At 31.3% G+C, this 27322-nt stretch overlaps 5 protein-coding genes across 6 annotated transcripts; 4 read left to right on the top strand and 1 right to left on the bottom strand.

The window, feature by feature from the left end:
* The first annotated feature begins 1070 nt into the window (after positions 1–1070).
* LOC107899122 (E3 ubiquitin-protein ligase ATL6) lies at positions 1071–2452 on the top strand. Its single transcript, XM_016824743.2, has one exon. The coding sequence runs from the start codon at positions 1198–1200 to the stop codon at positions 2344–2346; it is 1149 nt and encodes a 382-aa protein (XP_016680232.2). The 5' UTR covers positions 1071–1197; the 3' UTR covers positions 2347–2452.
* Positions 2453–4376: 1924 nt separating this feature from the next.
* On the top strand, positions 4377–5425 carry LOC107899120 (E3 ubiquitin-protein ligase ATL6). The gene has a single exon (XM_016824740.2). The coding sequence runs from the start codon at positions 4377–4379 to the stop codon at positions 5307–5309; it is 933 nt and encodes a 310-aa protein (XP_016680229.2). The 3' UTR covers positions 5310–5425.
* A 2239-nt stretch (positions 5426–7664) lies between these two features.
* On the bottom strand, positions 7665–13702 carry LOC107899121 (UDP-N-acetylglucosamine transferase subunit ALG13 homolog). Of its 2 annotated transcripts, none has more exons than XM_016824741.2 (4): positions 13310–13702; positions 9082–9271; positions 8607–8706; positions 7665–8153 (listed from the first exon to the last, which is right to left on the bottom strand). In XM_016824741.2, exons 2-4 carry the CDS (start codon positions 9259–9261, stop codon positions 7894–7896), a joined length of 540 nt encoding a protein of 179 aa, XP_016680230.2. In that variant the 5' UTR covers positions 9262–9271; positions 13310–13702; the 3' UTR covers positions 7665–7893. The 2 variants fall into 2 exon arrangements, with proteins under 2 accessions (XP_016680230.2, XP_016680231.2); XM_016824742.2 differs by lacking the exon at positions 13310–13702 and adding an exon at positions 10984–11438.
* A 1665-nt stretch (positions 13703–15367) lies between these two features.
* On the top strand, positions 15368–16056 carry LOC121220377 (probable E3 ubiquitin-protein ligase LUL3). Its single transcript, XM_041100076.1, has 2 exons — positions 15368–15913; positions 16032–16056. The coding sequence occupies exons 1-2, from the start codon at positions 15468–15470 to the stop codon at positions 16054–16056; spliced, it is 471 nt and encodes a 156-aa protein (XP_040956010.1). The 5' UTR covers positions 15368–15467.
* On the top strand, positions 16055–17797 carry LOC107898136 (probable E3 ubiquitin-protein ligase LUL4). Its single transcript, XM_016823675.2, has 3 exons — positions 16055–16711; positions 16849–16947; positions 17053–17797. The coding sequence occupies exons 1-3, from the start codon at positions 16256–16258 to the stop codon at positions 17122–17124; spliced, it is 627 nt and encodes a 208-aa protein (XP_016679164.2). The 5' UTR covers positions 16055–16255; the 3' UTR covers positions 17125–17797.
* Positions 17798–27322: the final 9525 nt, after the last annotated feature.

Here is a 27322-nt window from a genome sequence, read left to right as displayed (position 1 = left end):
ATGCATTTTGAAGAGAGAGAAAAACGCATTTTACAAGACTCGTTTTTCACTAAAAATAAATAATTTAACTCTTTTGGTCAGATAGTTAAGTTAATGCTTTTAACCTTTACGTGACATTTGTATTTCTTATTTCATGTTATTTTAAGTTTTTTTAATTAATATTTTCAACGCACTAGCTCTTTTAGTTAAATGATTAGATAATTGTGATTTTATCTTTGAGTCTTAAGTTCAGTTCCTCTTATAAGTATTTTAATATGTATTTTTTTATTTCATGTTGCTTCAAGCTTTTTTTAAATTTTATTTTTAATCAATGTTTATAATTAATAAATATATTATTTTTAAGTTTTTTTTATTTTTGACTAATATTTTTAATTAATAACTCTTTTGTTTATAAAATCAAATAATTATTGTAAATATCATTATTTTTAGTAAATATACTTTTTATATGTATAATATTTATTTTTCAATCCATATCACGAGTGTAGTAAATTGACATATTATATATTTGTGTATGTGTATTTGAAATATTTTACATATTTAAAATAATTATTTGATTTCATAATAATAGAAATCACTATACACCAATAATATAGGTAGAGAAAATAAATATTTGACATATAAATATTATTTATAAAGAAAAATATATCTAAAGAATTAGTTGATATTTTTAAAAAATAATTACATATTTATTATTTTATTTTATAAATAAAAAAATTATTAATTAAAAATAAAAAACTTGAAATTTAAAAAATGACATCACGATTATCTAGTCATCTAACCAAAAAATTTAATATGAAAAAATAATTAAAAATAAAAAATTTTAAACAACATGAAATAAAAAATAAAAAATATTAGTTTTTATTGAAAACGTATTTTATAAGACATATTTTCAAACGTGGTTGAAAGCATACCCTATAAGACTTTTTTTTTTCTCTTCAAAAATAGCAATAGATTAATAAATTAAAAAAGAAAGTCTATTTTTTCAGAAAAGAAAAACCCAATAAATATTAGAACCTTCCTTTCGGACAAAAATGACTTAAACCCAAATCCCATGTGGCTCACCTTGTCCGAATTTCAAAGCAAAAAAAGCTTCAAGTCCAACTATTGACCCACGCGCCCCCACTTTCCATCTACCTTTCCTTTATCGCCTCTCATTTAAAACCCATCGATCTCTTTTTTCTTCTCACTCTTCTCACCATGTTCTCCACCGCCAAACATGGAATCGTTTTCGTTCTTTTCCTCCTCCTTTTTCTCTCTCCGCCTCCCTCCACCGCTCAACCTACCGACCCGAACAACGACCGTTACCCTTACGCCCGTTTCACCCCTTCCATGGCCATCATCGTGGTTGTCTTGATTTCCGCTTTGTTCTTTATGGGTTTTTTCTCTATTTATCTTCGGAACTGCTCCGAAGCCAACGCCAACGGAAGCGTCGTCCGCCCTTTCAATGGCGAAACTGGGCGTTCTCGCCGTGGGATGCGTGGGCTTGAGCCTTCTGTGATCGAGACTTTCCCCACCATGGTTTACTCCGAAGTGAAAGTTCATAAGATCGGGAAAGGAGCTTTGGAGTGCGCAGTTTGCTTGAACGAGTTCGAAGATGAGGAAACGCTGCGTTTAATCCCCAAATGCGACCACGTTTTCCACCCTGATTGTATCGACGCTTGGTTGGCTTCTCATACTACCTGCCCCGTTTGTAGAGCTAATCTCGCTCCTCAACCCGGTGACCCTATGAGCCAACCCGCCGAGTTGGATAACACCACCACCGAGTTGGACCTCGAGGCTCAGAACCACGACGATGACTCAGAACTGGAAGAAGAAAGGAGGATAAATCCTAATAATATTAACTCCGATGCGGAGGCTCAAGTTGCACCGGAAGTTGAAGTAATTGACTTGAACCGAACTTTAAATAGGAACCGGACACGCGGATCAATATCGAGCCGAACACGTAAGTTCTTTTTCCTGCGATCTCACACAACCGGACACTCTTTGGTCCAACCAGGTGAAAACACAGACCGGTTCACTTTGCGATTACCGGTTGATGTTCGAAAACAGTTAATAAACCGAAAGTTAAATCGAGCAACGAGCTTGGTGTTGCCTAGGGAAAGAGGCTCACGGCGAGGATACCGAACCGGAGAAGACGGTGGTGGAAGTAGTAGAGGAAAGCTTTTTCGATCACTTGACAAATCTGATGGCGGAGTCAAGTCGGACCGGTGGGTGTTTAGTATGACTCCACCGTTTTTTAGTAGAGTATCTTCCACGAAGTCACCAAAGGTAACAGCTAATAATGGCGAAGATACCTCAAGTTCGCCGGTTGAACCAGCGGGTGACTCAAGCCGTCCTCCGGTTTAATTTTGTTTTCAACAATCTTCATTAAATGCTATAATTAATTTTTCTACTTAAAAGCCACGGCATTTGTGTAGATATGAACCCTATCAATGCAATGCTTATTTAATCATTTTTTATTTTTATTTTGGTATATTCAATTTAATCTGGTTTTCACTATAAATATTTGTAAGATCACAATCTTCCCAAATTTTTATTTTTTATTATTTAAAATTTCTTCATTCTAGTAACTAAATTTTGGATCATTTTGGGTTTTAGTCCCTCTATTCTGATTTTATTTGTGATTAATAATAAATTGAAAAGAAAAGAGAATATATGTTGCTACTGGTTTTTTGTTGAATTTCTAGTTATTTCTACAATAGGAGTGTTGTTGAGAGAGATATGGGTGTGGTTGCTTTCATGTTTGAAAAAAAGGAAATATATTTTCTCACCTTATTGCCAATAACCTTAAGCTTACAAGTGTGTACGGAATCTATCCCAAATTTCCATCTCATTGTGTTGCTTGGGAGCAAAGGTTTTGATTCCCAAATTTAATCCATTCATCTAAATCCATCCAACCAATTTGTTCATGATGCTTGTGCAATGGAGATTTCACCTTCAGTTATTCCTTCCATTTCATTACTCCACTAAGGTGCTATCCTTTTCTTACAACAATTTTTGCAATTGGGAAAATTGGCATTCCATGGTTAATGAATTATTTAATTTTTTTATTTAAATAATTGGACTGCTAAAATCGATGTTATATAATTTTCTCTATTCACTAATTGAATGAAACAACTTTGGATGTTACGAATCAAACAATTTTTTTCTTTAATCTCAAACACTAATCGTCAGATAGACTTGGATCTAGGCCATGTTCTTTTACTCGTCGATAGTTACTGATCTACCATATTAATTATCGAATCGACACTTAGAGCTTACTGATAGAACTTTAACAAAAAAAACAAAATTCTTTTATTAGTACATTCAATTGAATGGATTGTAGTTTAAGACACGTTTCGAATTTTAAATAAAAAAAAAAGAAGGGTTAGACGAAGAATAAGATAGTAAGAAAGAAAGTGATGATGCCAAGTTAAATTTGCCTCTGAAATAATCATTCATATATTTAAATTGAATTTGAAATAATGTAATAGAATCGTACTTTTAAATTTATTACACCAATAATAATGAAAAAAATTCGTCTTCGTTCGATTAAAGTTTAGCATCGTTATTAAAAGCTGAAGATAAAAAAAAATTATAATTAATTTTAATTACATTTAAATAAATTGTTAAGCATTTATTAAAAATTCTATTCAATTTTTTTTTATTTTGATGTCATATGTTGGAGGTTTATAATATAATTTTTTTTTTTTTTGCCGAAAGGTAGAGTTACAGCCTTAGTGGGATGTCACAACATTACAATCAGCTTGCAGCAAAACAGTTGCAGAAAATGGAGGTTCTGTAAACACCCTTCTATCCCCTCGGATCATCCGCCCTAATCGTGCCATATCATCAGCTACTTAATTTCTTGATCGCAACATATGGCCAACCCGTATCTCCCATTGACGATTGAGTAACAAGCGCAACCTGAATGCAGCTCACCCCACTATCACGCAACAGCTCCACTGCCTGTAGCGAGTCCATTTCTAGCTGAATCGGTGGGCACCTTTTTTCCCAAACTACCATTAAACCTTCAAATGCCCCCCATAGTTCAGCCACCAAAGCCCGGCAGATTCCAACATCCTTGGTATAGCCCCACAGCTAAACAGCCATGGTGATCACGAGTAAGTCCAGACATTGTATCCAACCGAAGCATCCAAGAACTTGCTTTGTTGTATGAAGAATATTCTATTGCCTAAAATTAGGTATTGGTTTTTCTAGTAAAGAACTTGCATTGGTTTTTGACGTTAAGAAAACTATTGGATTCGTAACAGTAGTTATTTTTAGAAAGAGGTTAGAGCAAGAAAATGGCGAAAAATATATATTGGAAATTTTTGTATGAATTAAGTAGCGTATTGAATCGAGGCAACCGCCGCGGTCATACTTTTCATCTCACCATGTCGTCTGGCGGCAAAAATGGAATCGTTTCCTTTCTTTTTTTCCTGCTTCTCTTCTCTCCGCCGCCCTCCGCTGCTCAACTCACTGACTCGAACATAGGGCATGAGTCTTATCCCCGTTTTACCCCTACCATGGCTATGATCATCGCCGGTTTGGTTGTTGCTTTGTTTTTTATGGGTTTTTTCTCGATTTATTTACGGAACTGCTCTAGATCTGGCGGGAATGGAAGCAGCGTCCGCCCTGTCAACGTCGGAGCCTGGCGTGGCCGTCGTGATGAGATGCGTGGGCTTGAAGCATCTGTGATCGAGACTTTCCCCACCATGGTTTACTCCGAAGTGAAAGTTCATAAGATCGGGAAAGGAGCTTTGGAGTGCGCGGTTTGTTTGAACGAGTTTGAAGATGACGAAACGCTGCGTTTAATCCCCAAATGCAACCACGTTTTCCACGCTGAATGTATCGATCCTTGGTTGGCTTCTCATGTTACATGCCCCGTTTGTAGAGCTAATCTCGCTACTCAACCTGGTGACCCTGTGAGCCAACCCACTGAGTTAGATAATACGGTCATCGAGTTAGACCTCGAGGCTCAAAATAACGACAATGATTTGGAAATAAGAGAAGAAAGGAGGGAGAATCAAAATATCGATACCATTAATTTTGATGTGGAGGCTCAAGTCTCTTTAGAGGTTGAAATAATTAACGTGAACCAAATTTTAAATATGAATTACACACGTAAACCCTTTTTTCTACGATCGCACTCGACTGGACACTCTTTAGTCCAACCAAGTGAAAACACAGATCGATTCACTTTGCAATTACCGATTGATGTTCGAAAACAATTATTAAATCGAAAATTAAATCGGGCAACAAGTTTAGTGTTGCCTAAAGAAAGAAGTTCACTAACCAGAGAAAACGATGATGGAAGTAGTAGATGAAAGCTTTTCAGACCGCTTAGCAAGTTAGACCATAGATCCAAGTTAGACGAATAGGTGTTTTTATGACACCACCGTTTTTTTTAGTAGGGACTCTTCCATGAATCCACTAAATTGGCGCCAACAAGTGACGAAGGGACTTGAAGTTTGCCAATTAAACCCGTGGGTGACTCGAGCCGTCTTCCGATCTAAAATTTTTGTTATTATTACTTTCAATTAGTTGATTAAGAGCATTGTTAGTTTTTCTAGTTAAAAGGGCACAACATTTGTGTAGATAGATACCAACATTATCAATGCATCTTTTTTATTTGAGCAAATTCTTTTGTTTTTTATTTTTGCTTTTTATTTGAATTTAATTTTATTGAAAACCAGAAACTTACCATATTGTGAATAAACATACATTTATGGAATTTATTTAATGGATTTATGCGATAATTCTTAAAAGATATTATATTTAAAGTTTAATCCCAATTTTTTTAAAAAAAATTAACTTTAATAGTTATAAGATTTACGAAATCTAATCTTAATTTTTTCCCTTATAACCATTAGAACAAAAAAAATATTTTCGATATTTAATCCTAATTTTTTCTTTAAAAAATATTTTTAATGGGTTGATATTGTTATTTTTTAATAAAATTTTATAAAATTCTTTATAATTTTTTTAAAAAAATTAAATTTTTATAAGGGCTTAATTGATTTTTTTTTAAATTGTTACGAAGGCTTTTTTGGCCCTTTAGCCTTATTAATTTAAAAAAAGTTATAATTTACTTCCAATAAAAGAGTATGGGTAAAATTGAATAAAGGTGTAAAAGTTAAGGAATAAAGTTAATATTATATTTTATATATATAACACTAAAACAAATATTTAATGGTGCAATTTTTTTGGAAGGATTGTTTTGCTCACTCATCTAATCTATCAAGAATAATTTACCCAATTTTTCAATAAATAATCTAAAATGCAATACAATATATAGTACAAAAAATTGTGATACTTTTACCATGCTTGTTTCTATTTTTCCCATTTTGGGTTCCTATGGCCTGCATTCCACCTTCATTTATTCCTTCCATTTCATTACACAACACCTCTTTTTGCTATGGTTAAAATATCATAAATCTTTATGTTTTTTCGTAAATTTAAAATTTTATTCTTATATTTTTTTTAGGAATTTAGTCTTTATTTTTAAAATTTTAAAATTTAAGTCTAACCGTGAACACAATTTAAATTATTTTGTTAAATTTAAATTTATTTCGTCAACTTTTTAATTACATTGTTACCAAGTTTTTTTTTAATTTCAAAATATCACATAAATAAAATTAACAAAAAATTTAACAATATTAACAATTAGATCTAAATTTTAAAATATAAAAAAATAAAATAATTTAACTCCTCAAAATAAAAGTGTAAAAACTAAATTCTGGATTTGTAAATAATCATTTACTAACCCTTTCACCAGAAATTTTTGGCAAAGATTGTATTCTTTTAATTTGATAATTATCAAACAGTAATTTGGGCAAAGATTATTTATAATTTTCTATTCTCAAATTACAATCTCTTTGTAAAACTAATTTTGGAGGATTTTAAAAGATTGATATTTCCCATCATTGTAGATTTGGATTCATGTAAGTGATTGATATGTGGCTATCAATATGTTTCATAAAATTTGTGGATAGATCCAATTATGAAAGAAGATTTGACATATAAGATTTTAGGCATTAATTGACAAAGGATTATATATATATTTCGCTTTTGGTGGTTTATAAATTTGTAGAAAAAATCTAGGTGTTAATTTTCCCAAGTGAAGACCTGTAAAAGTCAAATCAAGATATTTAAATTGCATTAAAAAAACAGTAACTCCCCATCAAATGCTATGTAATTTACATAATAATATATAATATAACTAATTTTGTTTTCATTGGTGTTGGCTTCAATCAAGATACTGCTGCTTTTCAGCTCAACCTAAAAGCTCACATTCATATGGCTATGACATCAAACCCTGAAAACCATGTGACCCTAGATAGCTATTTTGCATTGCCTGTTTTGCTGACTAAGTCCTTACCAATAAAAACAATAATTGCAAGCTCAACCTACAGCTGTTTTTAAGATCCATTATCACATCAAACAAGCCCTGCAAATCATGTGACCTTCGCTATACTTACTGACACACCAAGTATACAGTAAAACTCTGAAAACTGAATATATATATATCTGTCTGTATTGGACACATGCATATATCCGACATACATCTGAGTTTAGATACATAACTAGTTATCATCTGTGCGGTATATGTCATCTTGAAGCTGCATTAAATGGTCTGAAAGGGGAAATGCATGTAATGGAAATATAATGATGCCTATGGAAACAGAGAAGGCCAGAAGATTTCCATTTTCAATGGTTAATATAACATTACATGTTTTTAGAATACCTGCAACATGGGTGAAATTTTGTGACAATATATGATGCCTATGCAAACTCACTAGGCAACATTCTATAAGGGAAGAAATATTGAAACATAAATCTTTAGTTGGGGTCATTGATGCAAGAAGCTTTCCCTAGGACTGCTCAGTTTTTTTTATATTATATTCAAGCTCATGACTCTTCTGGAAAACCAAGAAACCTATTTATCAGTTTGGCCACTGGTGTGGCATCTCCCGGAGTGTACGGAACAAGAGAATTCAAATCCATACTGGCTATGGTTTGGTGGAGTGTCAGAGGACGAGAACAATATAAATGTTTTCTCTCTGCCAGTTCTTCTGCTAACTCACTCTGATGATTATCCATCAAATCTTCATTGACAACAACAATTAGAGGTTTGCCAAGCTGCAAGGTCTCAAATATGCTCCCAGAACCTAAAGAATAGTTGGAAGTAGTTCCTTAAAAGTTTTTCCAATAATTTACTGATATAAACAAGACTACAGCAGAAATACTCAGTGACAACCACAAAATAGCAAAGCTCAGAATAACGAAACAAATCAATTAGCTTATGAATGACTTCAAAAGGTTGTGCCATGTCAAAATCATTTCACAGATTTAACAGACTTACTTGAATTCCTAGTAAATACATCCACCACTTAAATTAGCCATAAACAATGAATAGGGATGCCATAACATGGTCATGTGATCATGGGATTACACCAAAATCCTCTGCTATTCTTTTTGCTGAATGAAGAAACAAAATAGTTCTATAGACTAGAAAACATTCAATAAGCATGTCCAATAGAAAGGAAAATAAGAATGACATTCAATTTTTTTCCAAGGTAGATAAAAATAGCGTTTAAAGGAATATAGAAAGAGAGAGTTACCCGCATGACTGATCACAAGCGATGCAGATCTCAGATGGTCCGCAATGCTCAATGAAAATGTGAAGTAGTCTACAGCCAAAGATCCATCATCACCAGTAGACTACATTAAAAAATAAACCTTAGGAAAATCACAAGAATAAGAACAAAAGGAAGAAGAGGACACAATCTTCATTTCAAAAGAAGTGGCAAAACTCCATCTTCATCATTAAATTTTTTAACCATATTTTCATGTTATGGCAAGACAATAACCAAAGTGTGAATTACTTAATATAGAATCCTGTTGGAAGATTCTGATACTTCCAATATTTCTTGCTTTTCTTTAAACTCATACCCATAAATCAACATCACAAATTTGATAAAAGCATTTACAATAATGTTTCTTTTTCTCCCATTAAAATTTATTGATCACTTGTTCTCTACGTTATACAAGTTAAAATGAAGAGCCGTTCACCAGTCGCTCAAAGTTCCGACATACCTTTGCAGGAAGATATGACCCTCGACCCATTTGAATGAGAAGATCAGTATACCCTCTTCTATATAACTCATCCTTAACTTCCTGACAATCCGCCACTTTAACAAGTGCATCAAAACATGTTGTTCCCACTGTAACGAAAACCACTCTCTTTACCTTCACCCCATCCCGAGCCTCTCCCATCTAGAATCACCTACAGTTTACACAACATATTCATTTTTTATTTATTACTTAGCCAAAAGCAATAGAATTTGTTAGATATCTCAAATGGGCAGAGTACAAGTTCTATGAAAGCAGAGAACAACAATAAAATAACACTCCTAGACTAGACTAGGAAACAGGAATCTCAAACCTTAAACAACTCTTAAAGGTAGCAAAGGCACCCCAAAGCCAGAAATAAAAGCAGAAACAACCAAAGACAATCTCAACGAAGGTTAACAAAAAGAGGGAACCAAAAAAATGATACCACTAGACCAAACTGCACTCTAAACGCTATTCTTCTATAAGTTTGTCTGCTGATATATAACACAAAGTAACATTTTACCTGGCTTGATTATCTAAATCAGTTTTTGTTTAAAAAAATCAAAGAGACATCAGTTTTTGCCAAAGGTGTCTCATATTCTAGTAAGTTGTCCTTGTAAATAAAACATTGGCTAGGCACCTGAGCCTAGATGAGCACCAACAAATCTGTAAGAAATGGTTTTGGTTCTTTTAGGTGATCCTTCTTTCCTATCAATTTTAATTTTGCTTTGCCTATAACTAAAACCTTTAACAAGTGTTAGCTCCTAACTTAAAACTTAATGGTGGGTATACAATTAACATACCAGAACTGGGGTTCATCTTAATTCAAGAGAGAAATATGGCCTGAATCAAGAGTGAATCTTTGTGTAGAAACATGTCGTGTAATGGATAAACTGAAATGCTTAATCTAAGACATATTGATCATATATTTTATGATTATATCTGATTTGGAAAGTAATTTTCATGCATGCCAGGTTGACAAGAATACTAAAAGTTAAAGGAATGCTTTGGAGTTATTCTAATTAATCACAATGGCATGCAGGCATAAGCATAAAATGATAGCAATCAACCACAACTGGTTTAGCCCCAAAGTATAAACCCAGAGCCTGATTCTAACAGTATAGGACACTATATAACACCCAAACACCGGTGCTGCTTATGAAAAACTCAAACCTGAAATGTCCCCTGTTCTCAAATCTTTAAATAATTAACCCAGATGACAAACAACCAAATTCAGGCTAAAAACTGAACTTGAATAAAAAAAGATTCTTCTAAACCAAATATTTACCCGCTATGCATAAATCTCTAGTTACCCACATTATAAAAAGGGCAATTAAATCCAGTTTTTCATCAGATCATTTTTTGTTTAATATTGTTCAACTCGATATTGTGTCTTTTCTGTGTGTGCTTTTCACATCAGAATCTGAACCAAAAAAAAAAAGTTTTAAAGATCATCAAGGCTTGGTGACAGATCTCTACTTTTATTAACATTAGAATGGAAAAGTGCAGATCCTATTTTTACATATGTGAATGGAATTAGGTTTTAAATTATGACCTTTGCATTTGCAAATAAACATAGTTTCTGGACAAGCACTAATAGAAATTAGAGCTTTGCAACAGTTGAGGATATTTTTATTCAAGAACTTCAGAGAATTAGGTACACAACTTGTTTTACTGAATGATTTATTATTTCAACCAACCAAAAGTGTTGGCATCAACAAAGAAGAGTATCCCATTTACAAGCAAGGATAGGTTTGTTAAGACTTAAAAAGAATTGAAGAAACCAATACTGGTTTAGTTCATGGAACAATTTTCAACATGATGAACTTAATCAAAATACCATTAACAGGAGAGAAAGAATAAAATTACTAAAGAAAAACTTACCTCAAATCTCAAAATGTTTAGCTAACAATGGCTTCAAATGAAAACGATGCCCCTTCAGGTATTGGCAAAGCGGCAGTAGGGAGGATCCGGCAAACATACAGAGGGTTCTAGGTTTTTTTTAGGTTAGAATTAGAAGTATAGAACACAGACACTCATGGTTTGGGAATTTTTGGTCAAAGGTCAATTCTGACTTATCTTATTTTTCTTTTTTTTAAAACAGCACCTTTATTTTAACGAATTATTCAAGGGTAAACTATAGAAATAGTCATTTATGTAAGGTTTAAATTACGTTTTAATCACCGAACTTTAATTTGTTACAAAATGGTCACTAATATTATCAATTTGTAACAGTTTGGTCGCTGGACTGTTAACTAGCACATTAAATCATCATTTTAGACAATAAAATTTAGGTCAAATTGCACATCTAGTCCCTATAGTTTTTCTTTCTGAGCAATTTAATTTTTTTCTTTTATTTTCTTTTAACTTCCATTTCTCTTGTCCTTTTATTTTCTTTTATTTTGAAAAGTACAGGGACTAGAATTAATCAAATAAAAGTACAGGGGCTAAATCCACAACTTCCATAAAGTACAGGGACTAATAGCAGAATTTAACCTTCCCCAAAGTAGATGACATATTTGTTGATTAGTTAACCTAATATATTGGAATTAAATTATAATATAAAACATGCGAAAAATGTTAATTGTTGACTTTTAAGCTTCACATCCATGGTCGAGTAATTCAAAGCCTGAATCTTTGAATCAGAAGTTTTTTTCAATTCACTTTATTGTGATATTTCAAAAGTGCTATTCAACAAATATAATAATCATGAAACATAGCTGTGTGTATTGCCTAAATTTGCGTAAATAAATTCCAGAGGAAAAAGAGTGGGGGCTATTGCCTATTTCTGGACATTTTCTTAGCTGTGTATATCAACTGGGCTCAACGTGGAAACTATATTTGTTTTGGATGATCGACATAGCTATATATATTTATATTTAATTTAAACTTTATATGTTTTCTAATTTATTAAAATTCACACACGTTTAATTTGTACCTTTTCATATGGCTATGCATGAATGATCAGCATGTTTAGCTTCTTTGCTTATATGCCTAGTATGTATATATATATTCCAGTTGGGGATTAGCATATAGATTCAATGCATTATAAAATTAAAAATAAAGCAAATGATGCTTCTTAAAGATAATTATCCTTTATATTTAAGGTTTAGGGAACAATGTTTTTTAAGCATTGTTTCAAAAGATGTCTTAATCTTAATTTTATTTTATTTTATTTTTTTTGCCATAAAAAGTTTAAGGGAAAGAAAGCTTAACAGTTCCAAGGTTAGGACATATCATTTGATAGAGAACTAAAAGTGGTATTTACATATTACTTCCCAAATATCAATACTAATACTTGCCGAAATGCTAAAGAATACTCAACTAAACCATATTCAGATTTTAATATTATACTGCAAATATGCCAACAGTTTTGTTTTGATAGCAAAAAGGAAGTGTAATAATATACAACAAAAGACAAGAAGCATGACGAGGAACGATCTTTTCTTTGACTCAGCTATTTATCAAACATCCTCATGATTTATGATATTTTTATTTTTATTTTTTTATTAATACTTTTAAGATAATGCCAATATAGATTGCATCCATAGCCAAAGAACAAAGTCCACAAAAAAGAAAAAGTATATGAAGAGAGGAAAGGCGGTATAGATCGTACTTACTTACACCAAATGACTGAACTTCTACTTGAACTAACTTCTAATATAGTATTGTTACACATTCCCTAAGTATGTAATACACGATCCACTTATATACTGTGTTCCTTTAGTAATGAGCATCTAACATAGATTTGTGTTTTAAGCTTAAGACCTCGAAACTGAAAGTTTCAAGTTCAAACCACTTTCTTATTGGATGCAAAAACATATCATGTATCTGACATACAGCTGAAATAGAGGTCCAACCTTAATGCCATGAACTAAATATAAACCAAACAAGAACAACTGCCATTATAGCTATTTCCTAAGAAAGTTTCAAACAGGTAATTAAGCACATTGATGAACTACATTGGCTGGTCTAATTAAATCCTCCTAAAGATTGAGTTCCCCCATCATCAAAACTGAAAAAGCAATGGAGAAGCAGTTCCAAAAAACCATAAGGTCATGGCCATAAAATCAAAGCAACCAAAAGTTAGTATTTTTGAATTTAATTAATTACCTCTTCAACCCATATAACATCAATTCAAATATAAAGTCGTCTTCTCTGCAGTTCTTTTTTCTGAGTAGAGCAATTATCAAAAAAAAATAGAAGATACCTGGAATTGGATGAGATTGACCGGCGGCACAGCGGGAAGGCGACGACTGAAGGCTGGAGCGGAGAATACGACGGCAGTGGTGAACGCCGGCGACAGAGGAAACAGCAGCTTGACCGGAATGACGAAAGTGTCTTGATGGAGGAACGAGCGGGACGACGCAACGTTGATGGGCGCCGGTGACAGAAGAAGCGGAAGACAAAGCGGCCGCCGGAGTGGAGATGGTTGTCGACGGGCAGCGGCGCTGGACAGGTGGAGGTGGTGAGCGACACTTAGGGATTTTTTGTTTTTAGGGAATTTAGTTTAACTAATTTAAACTTATATGAGTAAAATTAAAAAAAAAAAAAGAAAATGTTAGCAAATTTATTTTAAATTAGCGGCGTTTCTAATAAACACGGTGGAAGGTTTACATATTATCCCATTTATTAGAGTTTGGGTTGATTTGTTAAAATATTTATTTTATTATTAATTTATATATATTATAATTAAATTTTAATTTAAAATATTTTTTATTATTTAAATTAAATTTGGTACAAATCCGACTACCAGATCCTTGAACAGATTTAACAAAAATGCAACGAGATGTAACATTTCAATAGAATAATTTTTTTTGTCAAACAAAATATTAATATTTCAGTTAATAAACGCCACCAAATCTATTTGGAAAAATAAAGTATCTTTTAAAAATATTATTTATTTATATTAGTGGCATTTTAACCGAAATGCCACCGCATGTTATTTTTAACGACGACATTTGTAGGCCTAAAAGCTGCTAATTGTATTGTATATGTAAATACTTATTTTAATATTTTTTTTTCTATTTTTTCACATGAATGTGACGACGTTTATCACTTAAGCACCATGACTATTAGATATATTTCGCGGCATTTTTACGGGTGTTTAAACTTTAACAAAACTGAGTTAATCGGCCGAACCGATTTAATTCGGTTAATCGGTCAGTTAATCGATCCAGTTTAATCTGAGGTCAGTTAAAGGTTTTTTAAAATTTCGGTTAACAATTAATTCGGTTTGAAATCGGATAATTAATCGAATTAACCGAACTTAATAAATAATATTATATATTATATGTATTAAGCTATTACTAATTCGGTTAATTAGGTCAAATCAACATTGTTGGTTTATTTATTTATTAATATGTTTTATACTTTTTTAACAAAAAAAAACATATAAATTTCAGTTAACTAACCGAATTAACCAAAATATTTCGGTTCGATTAATTTTTTTTTTTAAAATTCGGTTCGGTTAACGGTTAAAGGATTAAAAAGTTCAGTTTGGTTAACCGTTTGATCATCCCTAGCCACTATAGATATGGTGCCAAACCTATTTCATGGAATTATGGTTTCTTGCTTTAATCAATTAGTTTTCCCTGACGTGTGTTTCTATAATTGTCACGAACATATTTAATTTAGCTGTGTTTTTAAACACTTTGAAAGTCATTAATGTTGTGGCGGTTTGGTATTAAACACCACAAAATGTTTAGGGTGGGTTTAAGTGGGCAGTGCGTTTATCTGCGGCCAATGTAAACACAACGATGTGGTGAAATTAGATACTGTAGCATGAGATAAAAAGTAAGCTAAACACACTGTACCCCACCGCGTATCCAAACTCACCCTTAATCTAGTGGCATTTTGTTTATAAACGTTGCTACTTTCCACCCTATATCTCTAATTTGCTGTACCGTAGTAAAAATTAACCTAAATATTAAAAGAAAAATAAATGGAAAAAAATAGGATAACATAAATCATACCAAAATAACTTTTAATTTTAGCACACTGTACCCCACCGTCCATCCAAACTCACCCTTAATCTAGTGGCATTTTGTTTATAAACGCTGCTACTTTCCACCCTATATCTCTAATTTGCTGTACCGTAGTAAAAATTAACCTAAATATTAAAAGAAAAATAAATGGAAAAAAATAGGATAACATAAATCATACCAAAATAACTTTTAATTTTAAAAATTAAATCTTTACTTAGTGTATACGTACATGAGATAATTTAATCACTAAAAGAAGAAGAAAAAAAAAGAAATTAAAGGAGTAATTAATTTGATTGAAGATGATTAAATACTAATCTGTCGCAATTCCCAAGTCCCAATGCCAAAAACCAAGACTTTGTTCTTCCAAACTTTAAGGAATCCATGGGACATTCCCTTAGCAAACTAAGAAGACCACATCCTCAAACACAACTTCCTTCTCAAAATAACCCAATCTCGTCATCTTCATCAACTTTTAATTACAACTTCAATGGCGGTTCTACCGAAAACATCTCCATTCCATCATCACCATCTTCTTCCAATGCTGTTAGTGGAAATACTTACGCTTTTGCAGCTAATGCACCACGCCCTTCTGCATCACCAAACTATTACCACCACCCTCCTCCTCCATATTCTTCTTCTTCTCTTTCAATGATGGCTTCACCGCCATTTTGTTCATTAACTCCACCTGCTTATGTTGATCACAAAACTGCCAAGAAGATCAAGAATGATGTCAACATTCACAAGGACACCATTTCACTTTTCCTTGATCATAATCACTTGGATACTCTCTTGCTTTCTTTCACTTTTGATGCTCTTGTTGATGGCAGGTCAGATATATGTGTATACATATGAGCTTTTTTCGTATTGAAACCCTCTACTATTTTGAATGTTTTATAAATTAAATAGATTACTACATCTGATTTTTATCTATGCCTTACACATCAGTGTTCACCATGATGGTTTAGAATGAGGTAAGTTCTAAGTTGAAAGTGAGTAATTCATAGAGATCACATACTTTGTTTATAGATATGTGTGTGTGTGTCGTATATGTCAAATTTACTTTAGAAGAATTGTAGCACTATATTTGCTTTTGATTGATTTGTTTTGGTCATTTTTATGACAGCATCACCATATTTTACTTTGCCAAGGAAGGACTTAACTGCAATTTCATGCCAATGTATCCTGAAATTTATATGCCCAAGACCGTTCCATTCCAGAAAGGATTGGCTCAAAAATTCTATCAGCCTTCAGGAACCGGCATCGGCCTCGGTTTCTTCGAATTCAATCTTCTTTCAAGACTCTCAAAGGAAGAAGATGACATTTGCCCACTTGTTATATCTGCAGAAACAAGTTTTCCATCTTTCATGTCAACTGCAAATTTTGAGCAGCCTCCACATGCACAAATCACTCAAGCTGTTTTGAAGCTCAATGACGAAGGCCATTTCGAAGTGAAAGTAATCAAACAGATATTGTGGATCGAAGGGATTCGATATGAGCTTAAGGAGATCTATGGGATTGAGAATTGTAATGAACAAGGTGTTGAGGATGATAGTGAGTCATTTGGAACATGTGTGATATGCATGACTGAACCAAAAGATACTGCTGTTTTGCCTTGTCGGCACATGGTAAGACTTCCATCATAATCCATTCCTCTGTCACCCCAGATCGAAAAAAAGAGGCAATCTCGTAGTTTTTTTTAATGTGAAGATACATTGTTAGGTACTTGATTATAACTTCCTATTGCCAATATTTTCTTTGTCAGTGTATGTGCAGTGAGTGTGCTAAACAATTGAGGCTGAAATCGAAGAGGTGTCCGGTATGCCGGCATTATATCCAGGAATTAATAGAGATCAAGATCGAAGTAAGAAATCAAATCAAAACAAAATCTATGTTTAACTTTATTTTTACGAGTCTTGAAATCTTGAATCACTGACTTGCCTTACAAGCTTTGTATTTCTTGTTGCAGAATCAACTAAGCAAAGCATTTTTAGAAGCCCACAAAACTCATCGGTTGGACAGTGTTTATAAACAGCTTTGAAGCATATATTAGTTTATATGCTTGAGATTGATGGTATATTTGCATAAACTAGCAAAGCAAAAGAAAACTTTAGAAACTTGGTTTATCGAGTTGGTTTATACAATCACTTTTGAAAATTGATCTAATAGATTCGAGCTCGAATCTTAGAATCTTAGAACCGAGATTTACTGAGTTGGTTACTCACGCAACTACTTTTAATAAGTGATATCTAGTAGATTTGAGCTCAAATCCCAGCTTATGCAACCTCTTTTCTTGTCACAGACTACAGTCTGGTATAGTTACATACACTAGCTAAGCAAACTATAAAATCAGTTCGAATCCCAACATATGCAACTCGGGATTATGGTCTCCTTTCGGCTAGTGGAACAGAAAAGACACAGAGAATATCTGGTGTACAAGTAAGAAAAAAAAAAGAAAAGAAACAGATGGTTGGAATGTAATAAAGTATAGATAGGTGTAGTGAGTGGGGGGACAAAAGTGAGGTGTTATGTCTTTGAACAGTGTCTTAAAGTGAAAAGGAAACATGGAATTGTTCTTATTTGGTTTTAGAATTTGAATCTTTGTTGGGATTTTTCTTTACAGCAAAAACGTTGGTCTGGATTTTCATCATGTCGGATGCTGCATTTTTTGAATGACATCCGGAACACCCTCTCCTCTCTTTATAGTAAACAAATATTATAAATGAATAAGCCAATGTTACTTTTACTTTATTCCCATTCATATTGTCCTTTTGAATGACCTATTGAGTCCACTTTGCTTTATTCGATTGCTGATCATTCAGAAAGACTTGAAATAATATATAATATAGTCCTCAACAAAAGATGTTGGGGTATTGAATTTTTTAGTGAGTTTTCAGTGGAGTAACTACGAAAATATTGTTATTTTATAAAATAAATTATATTATTTTAAGAGTGTTTTTATTATTTTATATAGAAAAATAGAATTAAGATCTTTATAGTATTTCAACGTAGCCTCATTGTTATTTATATAATTTTTTTATAAATATTTTTATTACATAATTATGTTTTTCACATGTTTCGTGAGTGCCATAGTCTCATATCTTTGCAAGATTTTGAAAACCATAAAAATAAGTGTATGTATTTGATTGTATTGGATCCAAATTGATATTTGAATGCACAAACAAGCAGTGTCAGAAACAATGCCAATCAATTCTAACTATTTCAAGCACAAGAAAGGAAATGTGCAGAAAGTAAATAAGAAAAGATGTTTTATGCAGTTTAGTTTTCATACATTTGCAAGGTCTTACTCAAAGAAAATTTTCACTACATTAGCATCTCCTACAAGTGTTTCTAAGCTTTAACACTTACTAGTTTAAACTTCTCACTTTTGTACTAAGATCTAAACATCTCCCCCTTTAAGGCTTAGTTTGGATGGGTGGTGCATTTACCTACGGTTAGTGTAAAAATAACAGTGACAGTGAGATTAGATATTGTAACAATGCTGTAATGTAAGACAAAAAGTAAACTAAACATACTGTATCCAACCACCCATCCAAACCCAACCTAAGTTTTCCTCTTAAAAATTTAGAACACTTAACCAAGTAACACTTGATTACCATACTCTTTAAACAAGTTGGTCATTGAATAAAATAAGTGTTGTCAACTTAGTACATGGTACTTTTTATGTGTATGAACTTGTTAACATACTCAATCCTGTAAAATTAATTATACCTAGGCGACGTAGCAAATTGATCCCGCAAAGGGGATCGTCCCTCCAACCGGGGGCTAATTCAACTTATCCAACGTAGCCGTCGAAAACGAAAGAGGAGCAGAGAAAAGTCAACTTAGTCAAAACCCTAAATTTTGAAAATTTTATAGAATTAAAAAAAAATTAAACATTGAACAAATCAGTACTAACTCTTACCATAAATACTGTCTTAGTGAACTACTGTATATTAGATAGGCATTGATATGTTCCAAATATGAAGAAAGGTTGGTAGTGGGGAGTGATTAGTTGAGATTTGTTTAAAATCATATTATGTAAGCAGACCAAATTCTGTTGATTAGCCTCTGCCTCCTGCCATGGTCATGGGTCCAACACAGGGCTGAACCACTGACCAAACATTACCAGTTATCAGGTCAATTATTCATAGTTGACTGTCACCACACCAACTATACCATATACTATTATATAAATATATCTAAATCTGAAACAAAAGAAAAATAGGAGAGTCCTTAGAAGCTTAGGTGTCTGTCCAAGAGAAGGGTACTAGTTTTTGTATATCAATTTTTGTATATCAATATTTGAATAATATTTATAAATAAATAAACATTGGTAACAATGGGGTACTTTTTATTTGGGTGGTTGGGGCAGGGGACCCTCTAAATATTATCGGTCCTGATTTAAGGATTATCATACCCTTATGTTGGCTATGAAATAATTGTGTATGAGTATGACCATAATATTTAACTTTAACCCCTGATTGTGTTTTACTAATGTAATTTATTTATTATAATTAAGCAAACTTTAAAGGATTTTATCTTATTTTTAATAAAAAAATATTAATTGAATGTTAGTTTGATAGAACTTGAATTTAAGTACGTTAAAACGTATTATTTTTTTATTTATAAGTAATTAAAAGTAATTTTAAATAATTTTAAATATTACATAAAAATAAATATAATAAAAATAATTCAAGAAAATGGTATCATGAATCCCATCTCTAACAATCACTTTTTCTTTATATCTTCTCAAATTATGACGTCTTTTATAAAAAAATTTAATTTTTAACTATAAAATACGTACGAAAAGGTAGAAGTGACAAAAGCTTATTGTAAAGCTTTTATTTCATGAGAGGGAATAGGAAAATCCAGTGTGCTAATATCTGACCAACTTAGGTTGACTGCATCAAGCCATCAGACTAAAATTGACAGTACAAAAACCAAAACCAGGATGAAGTGTATATATATGTTTATCCATCACCAGGTAACCTCGTCCTTCAACTATTTAATTGGGTTTAATTTTTGCTCATTACAATAAAATATTTTTGGTGATCAATTATTTATTTGTCCTCAAATTATTTTTAATAAATATATATATCTGTGTTACATTCAGTCAGTGGTACAAATATCAGTCAGTCATGCTTTCCTCTACTCTTAGGAGGCTTTCCCAAAGCTCACATTTCACCCTAGATATTGCCCTATAGTTTCTTCTATGATTTTTCCCCTTTTACATGAAAGCTGCTATATGTGTACTCATTTCAAATACCTAAAATAGGTCTGCTAGTAAGTAGATTGATATTTAACTAATATACGTGATGCTGATATTGCCCTATAGTTTCTTCTATGATTTTTCCCCTTTTACATGAAAGCTGCTATATGTGTACTCATTTCAAATACCTAAAATAGGTCTGCTAGTAAGTAGATTGATATTTAACTAATATACGTGATGCTTAAGTGTTAAGAATAAAGAAAACGATATCAGATGAATTTGTCCTTATTTAAAGATGAACTCAACACTAAAATCTCAGACACAAGCGGACAAAGGCGGCAAGCAGGGGCACTCATTCCTCCCAAAATTGAAAATTGTAATTATGCAAGCTACCACAACTAGATCGAATCAATTCTATTTAAATACTCGATCCGTGAGTTAGTAATAACCAACATCATAACAACTATTAACTTTAACTCAATCGTCCATTATATTATAGGTTGTAATGATGATATGAAAGCTTCAAAGCAACTAATCATGAAATAAAACTTTGCCCCCATCATTCCAATATGCATATCCCTCAAAAACCTATGTTTGTATTAGATAAATCCATGGATTGTGATGTTAAAATATAACAAAAAGAACAAGAAAAAAGAAAGTAGATTGAATGATTTTCTTTATTAAAAAATAAAGCAAATAGGGTGTTAGTGCGTATATGATCCCAAGGCATTGCAATCATATAAATCAAAGTTTAAAAAACAAACTTTTGATTAATTTCCCACTTTGATCATTTTCATTTATCATGGTTGATTTGACACCATCCAATGAACTACGATCATATCCCATATTGCTTTGAAGCGGGGTTTGCTTTAAAATCAGCCTTTTTTTTCATACACATATTATCTTTTATTTTTAATCATATATTTTCAAAAATTAAACTAAGCAAAATTAGATTAAGTTAAGTTGGGAAAATTCTACAAAATATCGTTTACCAAAATTGATGGGCTCATCAACAAGTTTAGTATTATCCTTAATAGGGGTTTTGTCTCTCACCCCTTTCATGTATGATGCGGGAGTGCCTTCCCCTCTAAAGAATGTTGTTCTTTGTGGGATTTGAACCTGGTATTTATGGGGTAAGATAGATTCACTAAAAGTAAATATTGAGATTTTCTTAATAGGTGAAAGTGTCTTTATCCTATGAAGGTCACTTTCTTAAATTATTGATAGAGAGAATCCATCAACCTGCTTGAACTCCTGGTAAAATGACTTTGTGAACCCATTGGGGCTTTTAACGTAAAGAGAAAATACAAGGATAAAACTATAAATGGACATCTTAAGCCCAATATTAAACCTATTAAGAGTGTTCGAGCTTTTACCTTTCGACAAATAATACTTTGTAAATTTTTCCCTGAATGAGTCTGACCTCCCCTCAACAAATTCGAATAAAACCAATTTCATAATTAAACTCATTTTCGCAAATTTATATTTTTCGCAAAATTTTTTTTAAAAAAGTTACTAGCAAATAATAATTTGGGTATGTTTAACTTTGAAAAAGTAATTATTTCAAAAAAAAAAGAAAAAAGAATAGTTTTTGGGCAGATCTAAAACAATGATGCATCAATAATTGAACTAAATGTTAACATTAATTATATATAGTTGGATGCGGTGAAAGTATTGCCCAAATTGCAATTAAGATTGAAGCATTTCCATGACCCTTTTTTTTCAAATAAATAAAGAAGATGATCAGTCAAAAGTTGAGAGTAGAAAAGCCAATTTTCATGCTTGACCCCATATATATGCATGAAAGGGTTATTTAGATAGGGTGATGGAGAGGATCTTTTTTGTCGCTATTTTAAACATCTTTCACAGAGAAAAAGAAATATAAAGAAGATGGTATTGGGCAGGGGAGCATCCAAATTTTTATTTTTTAGGCTTTTAAGGTGGACAAACAAGCCATTATTTTGGTCGCTAAAGAAGGGTCAAAACTCAAGAAAAAAATATATAATATATCATTGTTTAAAACAACTTTCAATTGCTGTAGTGTTTTGAACTCTAGTGCTTGTCGCTATATATGTAATAACAGCTTGATTTTTTTATGTTTCAGATTCTTTACGTAACCCAAATTTCAGTATAAGTTTTATTATGTCTATTCTTTTTTATACTATATTTAAAATTATTTATAGTTCATCTCCAACTTACAAATAGGAGGATAATATGTTTCAGTGAAACAGACTTCCTTCGTAACCCCTGGAACTTCTTCGTAGTGGCTCCGTTCCATGCCTCATTTCATAGGGAACCTCAAAGTGGCTCTATTTCATTATATTCCATCCAGATCCCAATTCCATTTTTATATTGTCATTGACATGACATAAGAGATGTCGGTTCTAGTCTATCTTTTTCTATTTCTATATAAACCCAATTCCTCCTACATTGACAACAATGCCCATCAACGAAAACTTAATAAATTTTAACAATATTAGGTTTTGTTTTATATATTATTATTCACACTTGCATAAATTTCAATGACTTTTGTGTGTGTGCGCGCGCGCGCAAGAAGAACCTTAAACAAATAAAGTTGATAAATCTTGCAAGCAAAGTTAAATTTCCCTACAAGGATAATGATATGCATACAAATATAATTAATACATTTTTTTTTCTTTTGGAACTAGATAATATAGTTGTTTAGTGTATTAATTAAGCAAATCCTATATGCATACATATTATTTTTAAAAATTCCTTTAATTTTGCTAGATTTAAATAAAATTAATAGGTTGTCATGCATATGTATATATATTAGGGTATATTGAAAAACCATGTAAATTAAAATACTACATGTATTTTCTTCTATGGTTTTTTTTTTCTTATCAGATACTTCTTGTGTTGAGGTGTTCAATTGATCATAGATAAAATTATATTAGGTTAAACATGAATAATAATAATAAATTGCTTGATAAAACCTTTGGAATCATGTTTTGTTATTTAAAATATTAGAACATAAACAATTATTTGGATATGATTGTAATTAAATTAAATTTTAAATATTTTTTTGTCATTGAAACCTTGATATTGGTGGCAAATATAGAGGTTTTGGGACTTATTTTTGCCTAAGTTTGATTCTTTCTATGTGCAAATGCGATATTTGCAGATTCTCTCTTGCATTATTTTAGATTTGGTTTAAGTCTATTAAAAGTATTTATATTATTATGTAAAGTTCATTTTAGTCTCTCTACTAAAAATTCTTCAGATTAATTTTTATATATTAAAATTTTATTCAAATCACGACATTGTTACAATTTGTTGTTAAGTTACTTATAATTTGGACAAAATATGTCATGCCCAACTAATTTACTAATGACCTAACCCGACTTATAAAAAACTCTATCATCTCCCAATAATTCAAGTATTTTTGAACTAATATATGGTTGAAAAATATTTGTTAAGTCTATATTTTTTTTCAGCCACACGATAGTTCAAAAATACATGGATTTTTGGGGAATGGTTAGATTTGTTATGGGTCGAGTTGGGAATTGGGTAAATCAATTAGGTATGATATATTTTATCCAAATTATCAATAATTTAACAGCAAATAGTAATTATTTCATAATTTGAATAAATTTCTAATATACAAGGACTAATCTAGAGCTTTTTTAATAAAAAAACTAAAATAAACTGTATACAATAATATAAGGACTCCTAATAAATTTTGACCATATATTTTGATTTTCAATTCATTATACATTATCGAGTTATTCTAATTCTAATTGATTGCAAATGTATTATTATTTGAATTTTTACATTTAATTGTACTTAAAATAAGTTCCTTAAACATTAATTTTAAATAATTTCTTTAAATAATAATTCACAATTTTTTCTTAATCTCAATTCAATTTAAACCAAACTAATCAAATTAAATGCATAATTCAACCCACCAATATGTGAACCAATATGGAAGTAGAACTATTTTGGGTTAATTAGTGAAGAATGCCAAATTTAAAAGTTAATTAGTTATTTGGTTGGTTTTTCTTTCTTTCAAATTTAAGGAAATAGACCAATTTTGGAGAGAGAAATAAAAAACGCTTTTTGCAGGAGGTGTTTTCAGCTGAGGTGGCAGTCAGGGGCTGAAAGCATGTCCTACAAAAGGAAGCGTTTTTGTCCTTTTTTTTTTTGCATTGCGTGTTGGAAATTTTGAGAGAAAGATTATTTGTGGTTGTGTTTTAGGGAGAAATTGTGATAGTTTTAAGGTATGTTTGAGTTCACGATGATGCAGTGGCGCTTGGAGACCCACACAATTCATTTCTCGTGTGGAGAGTACACCATCACCTTAGAAGATGTCGTATTGCAACTCGGGCTCCCAGTTCACGATGGTTATACGATCATGGGTTGAAGTATAATTAGGGTTCCCAATTGACGGTGGTTATGCGGTCACGGGTTCAAGCTTCATGCCACCAGAAGAAAAACTTATTCTTTTTATTTATTAAAGTAGTATCCTTAACTTTATTGTCCAAAATCTATGTCAGAAATTTCAAAAAGAGGAATGACTATGATAATGAAAAAAAAAATACAACTCGAGACAACAACAAATACTATAATTAAATAACTTATTAATAACTACAACTCATGAACTAATAATATGGATTTATTATGTTAGCATTTTAAGTAGAGCTATTTACATAAATGATGTTGTGGATGTTATGTTAGGATGTGATGTTTTCCCTATAATTATAATGTTATTAAAATGGTCAAAGAAGTAAAGATTCAGTATAAAATTGTAAAACAAAAGCCTGAGCCCTCTGCTCTGATCATGGCTTCTGTTTTTTTGGATTATAGAACTTTTAAGAGTTTGCCATTTTGGTGCTTTCACTAAGGCTGACACAATGCTTATATAAATTAAAAACAAACCATTTAAACACAAAACAAAATGTTATTTTATTCTTAATTATTTCCTTTAGAAAATCTTTAAGAACAATAATTAAAAGAAAATTAATTTGATATAATAATAATGTGATTTTACCATTTGTTATATACCATCTGGGAAGAATCTTTTGTCAAATTATAGAAAAAGAACAATTATATTTGTAGGAAAATTGGTAAATGGGTACCTTAACCTTACTAACTCTATGGCTGTCACTGATTCTTTAGTTTTATCCTATCAAAACCTATTCATAAAAGTGTGCTTCAAGGTTTGTCCGAAAAATGGAAGGGTTTGAATAAAAAATAAGATCCGTGTTTTAAATAGGTTGAGCCTCTGGTAGGATTTTTGGCCTGACTCGAATAAGATGTTTTGCTGTTATTTGTTACAATTTCGTTATTATATTGATTCTCTTTTGTTATTATTGTTTGGATATTGTATAACTTTTGTTTTATTGTTAACTTTGCTACTATTTTAGAGGCATTTGATTGTTAAGTTGTAATTATCTTAGTGTTATTTAAATATAAAGACTTTTTTTAACGTATTTTCAATTTGTTGAGAAACATTTATTTTAATGTTTTGATTGTATTTGATGTATTGTATTTCTAGAAATTTTTTATATAAAAAATAATCTGAAAATATTAATACTGGTGGGTTGGGCTCGAGTTTAGAACTTTTAATCTAGGTTAGATTTGGGCAGAATTATAGCCCCATTTTTCGGATCGAGCCGGGCACAAACCTAGAAAGTAGGCTTAAAATTTTACATTGGCCTGACTTAAACTCTACCCAGCCTATGGTCAGGTCTAATCAAACATTGTAGTGAATTTACCAATGAAGCCTTGGTTCAATTGGTAAAAGCGGAGGTTCTAGGTTTTTAGTATCCAAGTTTGAGATTTGTAATGCACAATTTTATGTGTAGTTCTGAGTCCCTCATGTGCGTTTGCTACGGATAGGTTTTAGTCCAGTTAATTTAGTCAGTTTGTTAGCTATGGTTTGGATTGTATCAGTTCTTAGTCTACTTGTGATGAAATGGTTCGATTATGGACTTTGATTACTTAGACTATTCGTTTGTAATAATTTGATACTTGTGGTTATTTGGACTTGTATTTGTACAGTCAATCTCTCTGTAGCAACCCTATTTGTTTGTCAATATTTGGCTTGTTATGGTGAGATGGTTGTTATACATCTATAATAACATATTGTTACAGAGAGATAATTGTTGTAAACCTACCATCAAAATCATATCTTGAAATTCCATCGAATTTAGATTATGAAAATTATGTTCAAAAAAGAAATAAAAGTAAGAGTCGAATCAAGAAAATTAAAATATATGCAACACGTGCATGAATTATTGCTTATATGCATATTTTATTTTACATTCTTTCACATAATTAATTATGAAATTCATAAACCTAACAAGTTCAATTAATAATAAGTTATTAAATTAAATTAAATTAATTAATTTATCATGAGTTATTAAATTCAAGTAATCAATTTATAAGCCTAATATTTAATCAGGAAACTTTTTTTTGAACAATTTCATTATAGGTTCTGATCATAACTTATTGAATTGATATATTTGATTTCACTCATTGAAGATGATTTCATTTAATAAAATACAATTAATAGATTTTTTAATGTGAAATATAAATATTTTATGGAAATAATATTTTAATTAAGATCATTTTTATTTAATAAATTACAATTAACAAACTTGATTATATGAAATAGTTATAATTTTACTTATGATTTTAGACAATATGTTGTTTAAAAAACCTAGCTTAATACAAAATGTACTTATCATTTTTATTTGTTACAAAATTTTAAAATAAAACACAAAAATCGATTCTATTAAAAACTATAAATGCATATTTAAAAACATTTCATTATGAATATTTTAGGTAATATTGAATAAACTCATGGGGTTTTGTTATTTAGAATAATGAAGTCATGGGTTTTGGCATTTAGAATAAGTGCCAAAATATAATGTGACATCTTATATTATTGTTTTTTGTTTGGGGCCATCGATGTTTCTAAACAAAGAATTAAACGAGGGCAGCGCTATGTTATTTGTCAACACTATGCCTTATTAAGTTAATGGTTGGGATCACCTTTTCC

The sequence above is a fragment of the Gossypium hirsutum genome, chromosome D08 (assembly GCF_007990345.1).
Source record: "Gossypium hirsutum isolate 1008001.06 chromosome D08, Gossypium_hirsutum_v2.1, whole genome shotgun sequence".
Lineage (NCBI taxonomy): Eukaryota > Viridiplantae > Streptophyta > Magnoliopsida > Malvales > Malvaceae > Gossypium > Gossypium hirsutum.
Note: the sequence above shows the minus strand (reverse complement) of the source record. Positions and strands in the feature narration are given on the sequence as shown.

Coding starts and splice junctions, on each gene's coding strand:
- LOC107899122 (XM_016824743.2), top strand. CDS start 1,198: ATGTTCTCCACCGCCAAACATGGAATCGTTTTCGTTCTTTTCCTCCTC.
- LOC107899120 (XM_016824740.2), top strand. CDS start 4,377: ATGTCGTCTGGCGGCAAAAATGGAATCGTTTCCTTTCTTTTTTTCCTG.
- LOC107899121 (XM_016824741.2), bottom strand. CDS start 9,261: ATGGGAGAGGCTCGGGATGGGGTGAAGGTAAAGAGAGTGGTTTTCGTT. Junction 8,707..9,081: donor GGTCATATCTTCCTGCAAAG/GTATGTCGGAAC, acceptor TTTTTAATGTAG/TCTACTGGTGATGATGGATC. Junction 8,154..8,606: donor GCTTGTGATCAGTCATGCGG/GTAACTCTCTCT, acceptor ACTATTCTTTAG/GTTCTGGGAGCATATTTGAG.
- LOC121220377 (XM_041100076.1), top strand. CDS start 15,468: ATGGGACATTCCCTTAGCAAACTAAGAAGACCACATCCTCAAACACAA. Junction 15,914..16,031: donor GATGCTCTTGTTGATGGCAG/GTCAGATATATG, acceptor CTTACACATCAG/TGTTCACCATGATGGTTTAG.
- LOC107898136 (XM_016823675.2), top strand. CDS start 16,256: ATGCCAATGTATCCTGAAATTTATATGCCCAAGACCGTTCCATTCCAG. Junction 16,712..16,848: donor TTTTGCCTTGTCGGCACATG/GTAAGACTTCCA, acceptor TTTCTTTGTCAG/TGTATGTGCAGTGAGTGTGC. Junction 16,948..17,052: donor TAATAGAGATCAAGATCGAA/GTAAGAAATCAA, acceptor TTCTTGTTGCAG/AATCAACTAAGCAAAGCATT.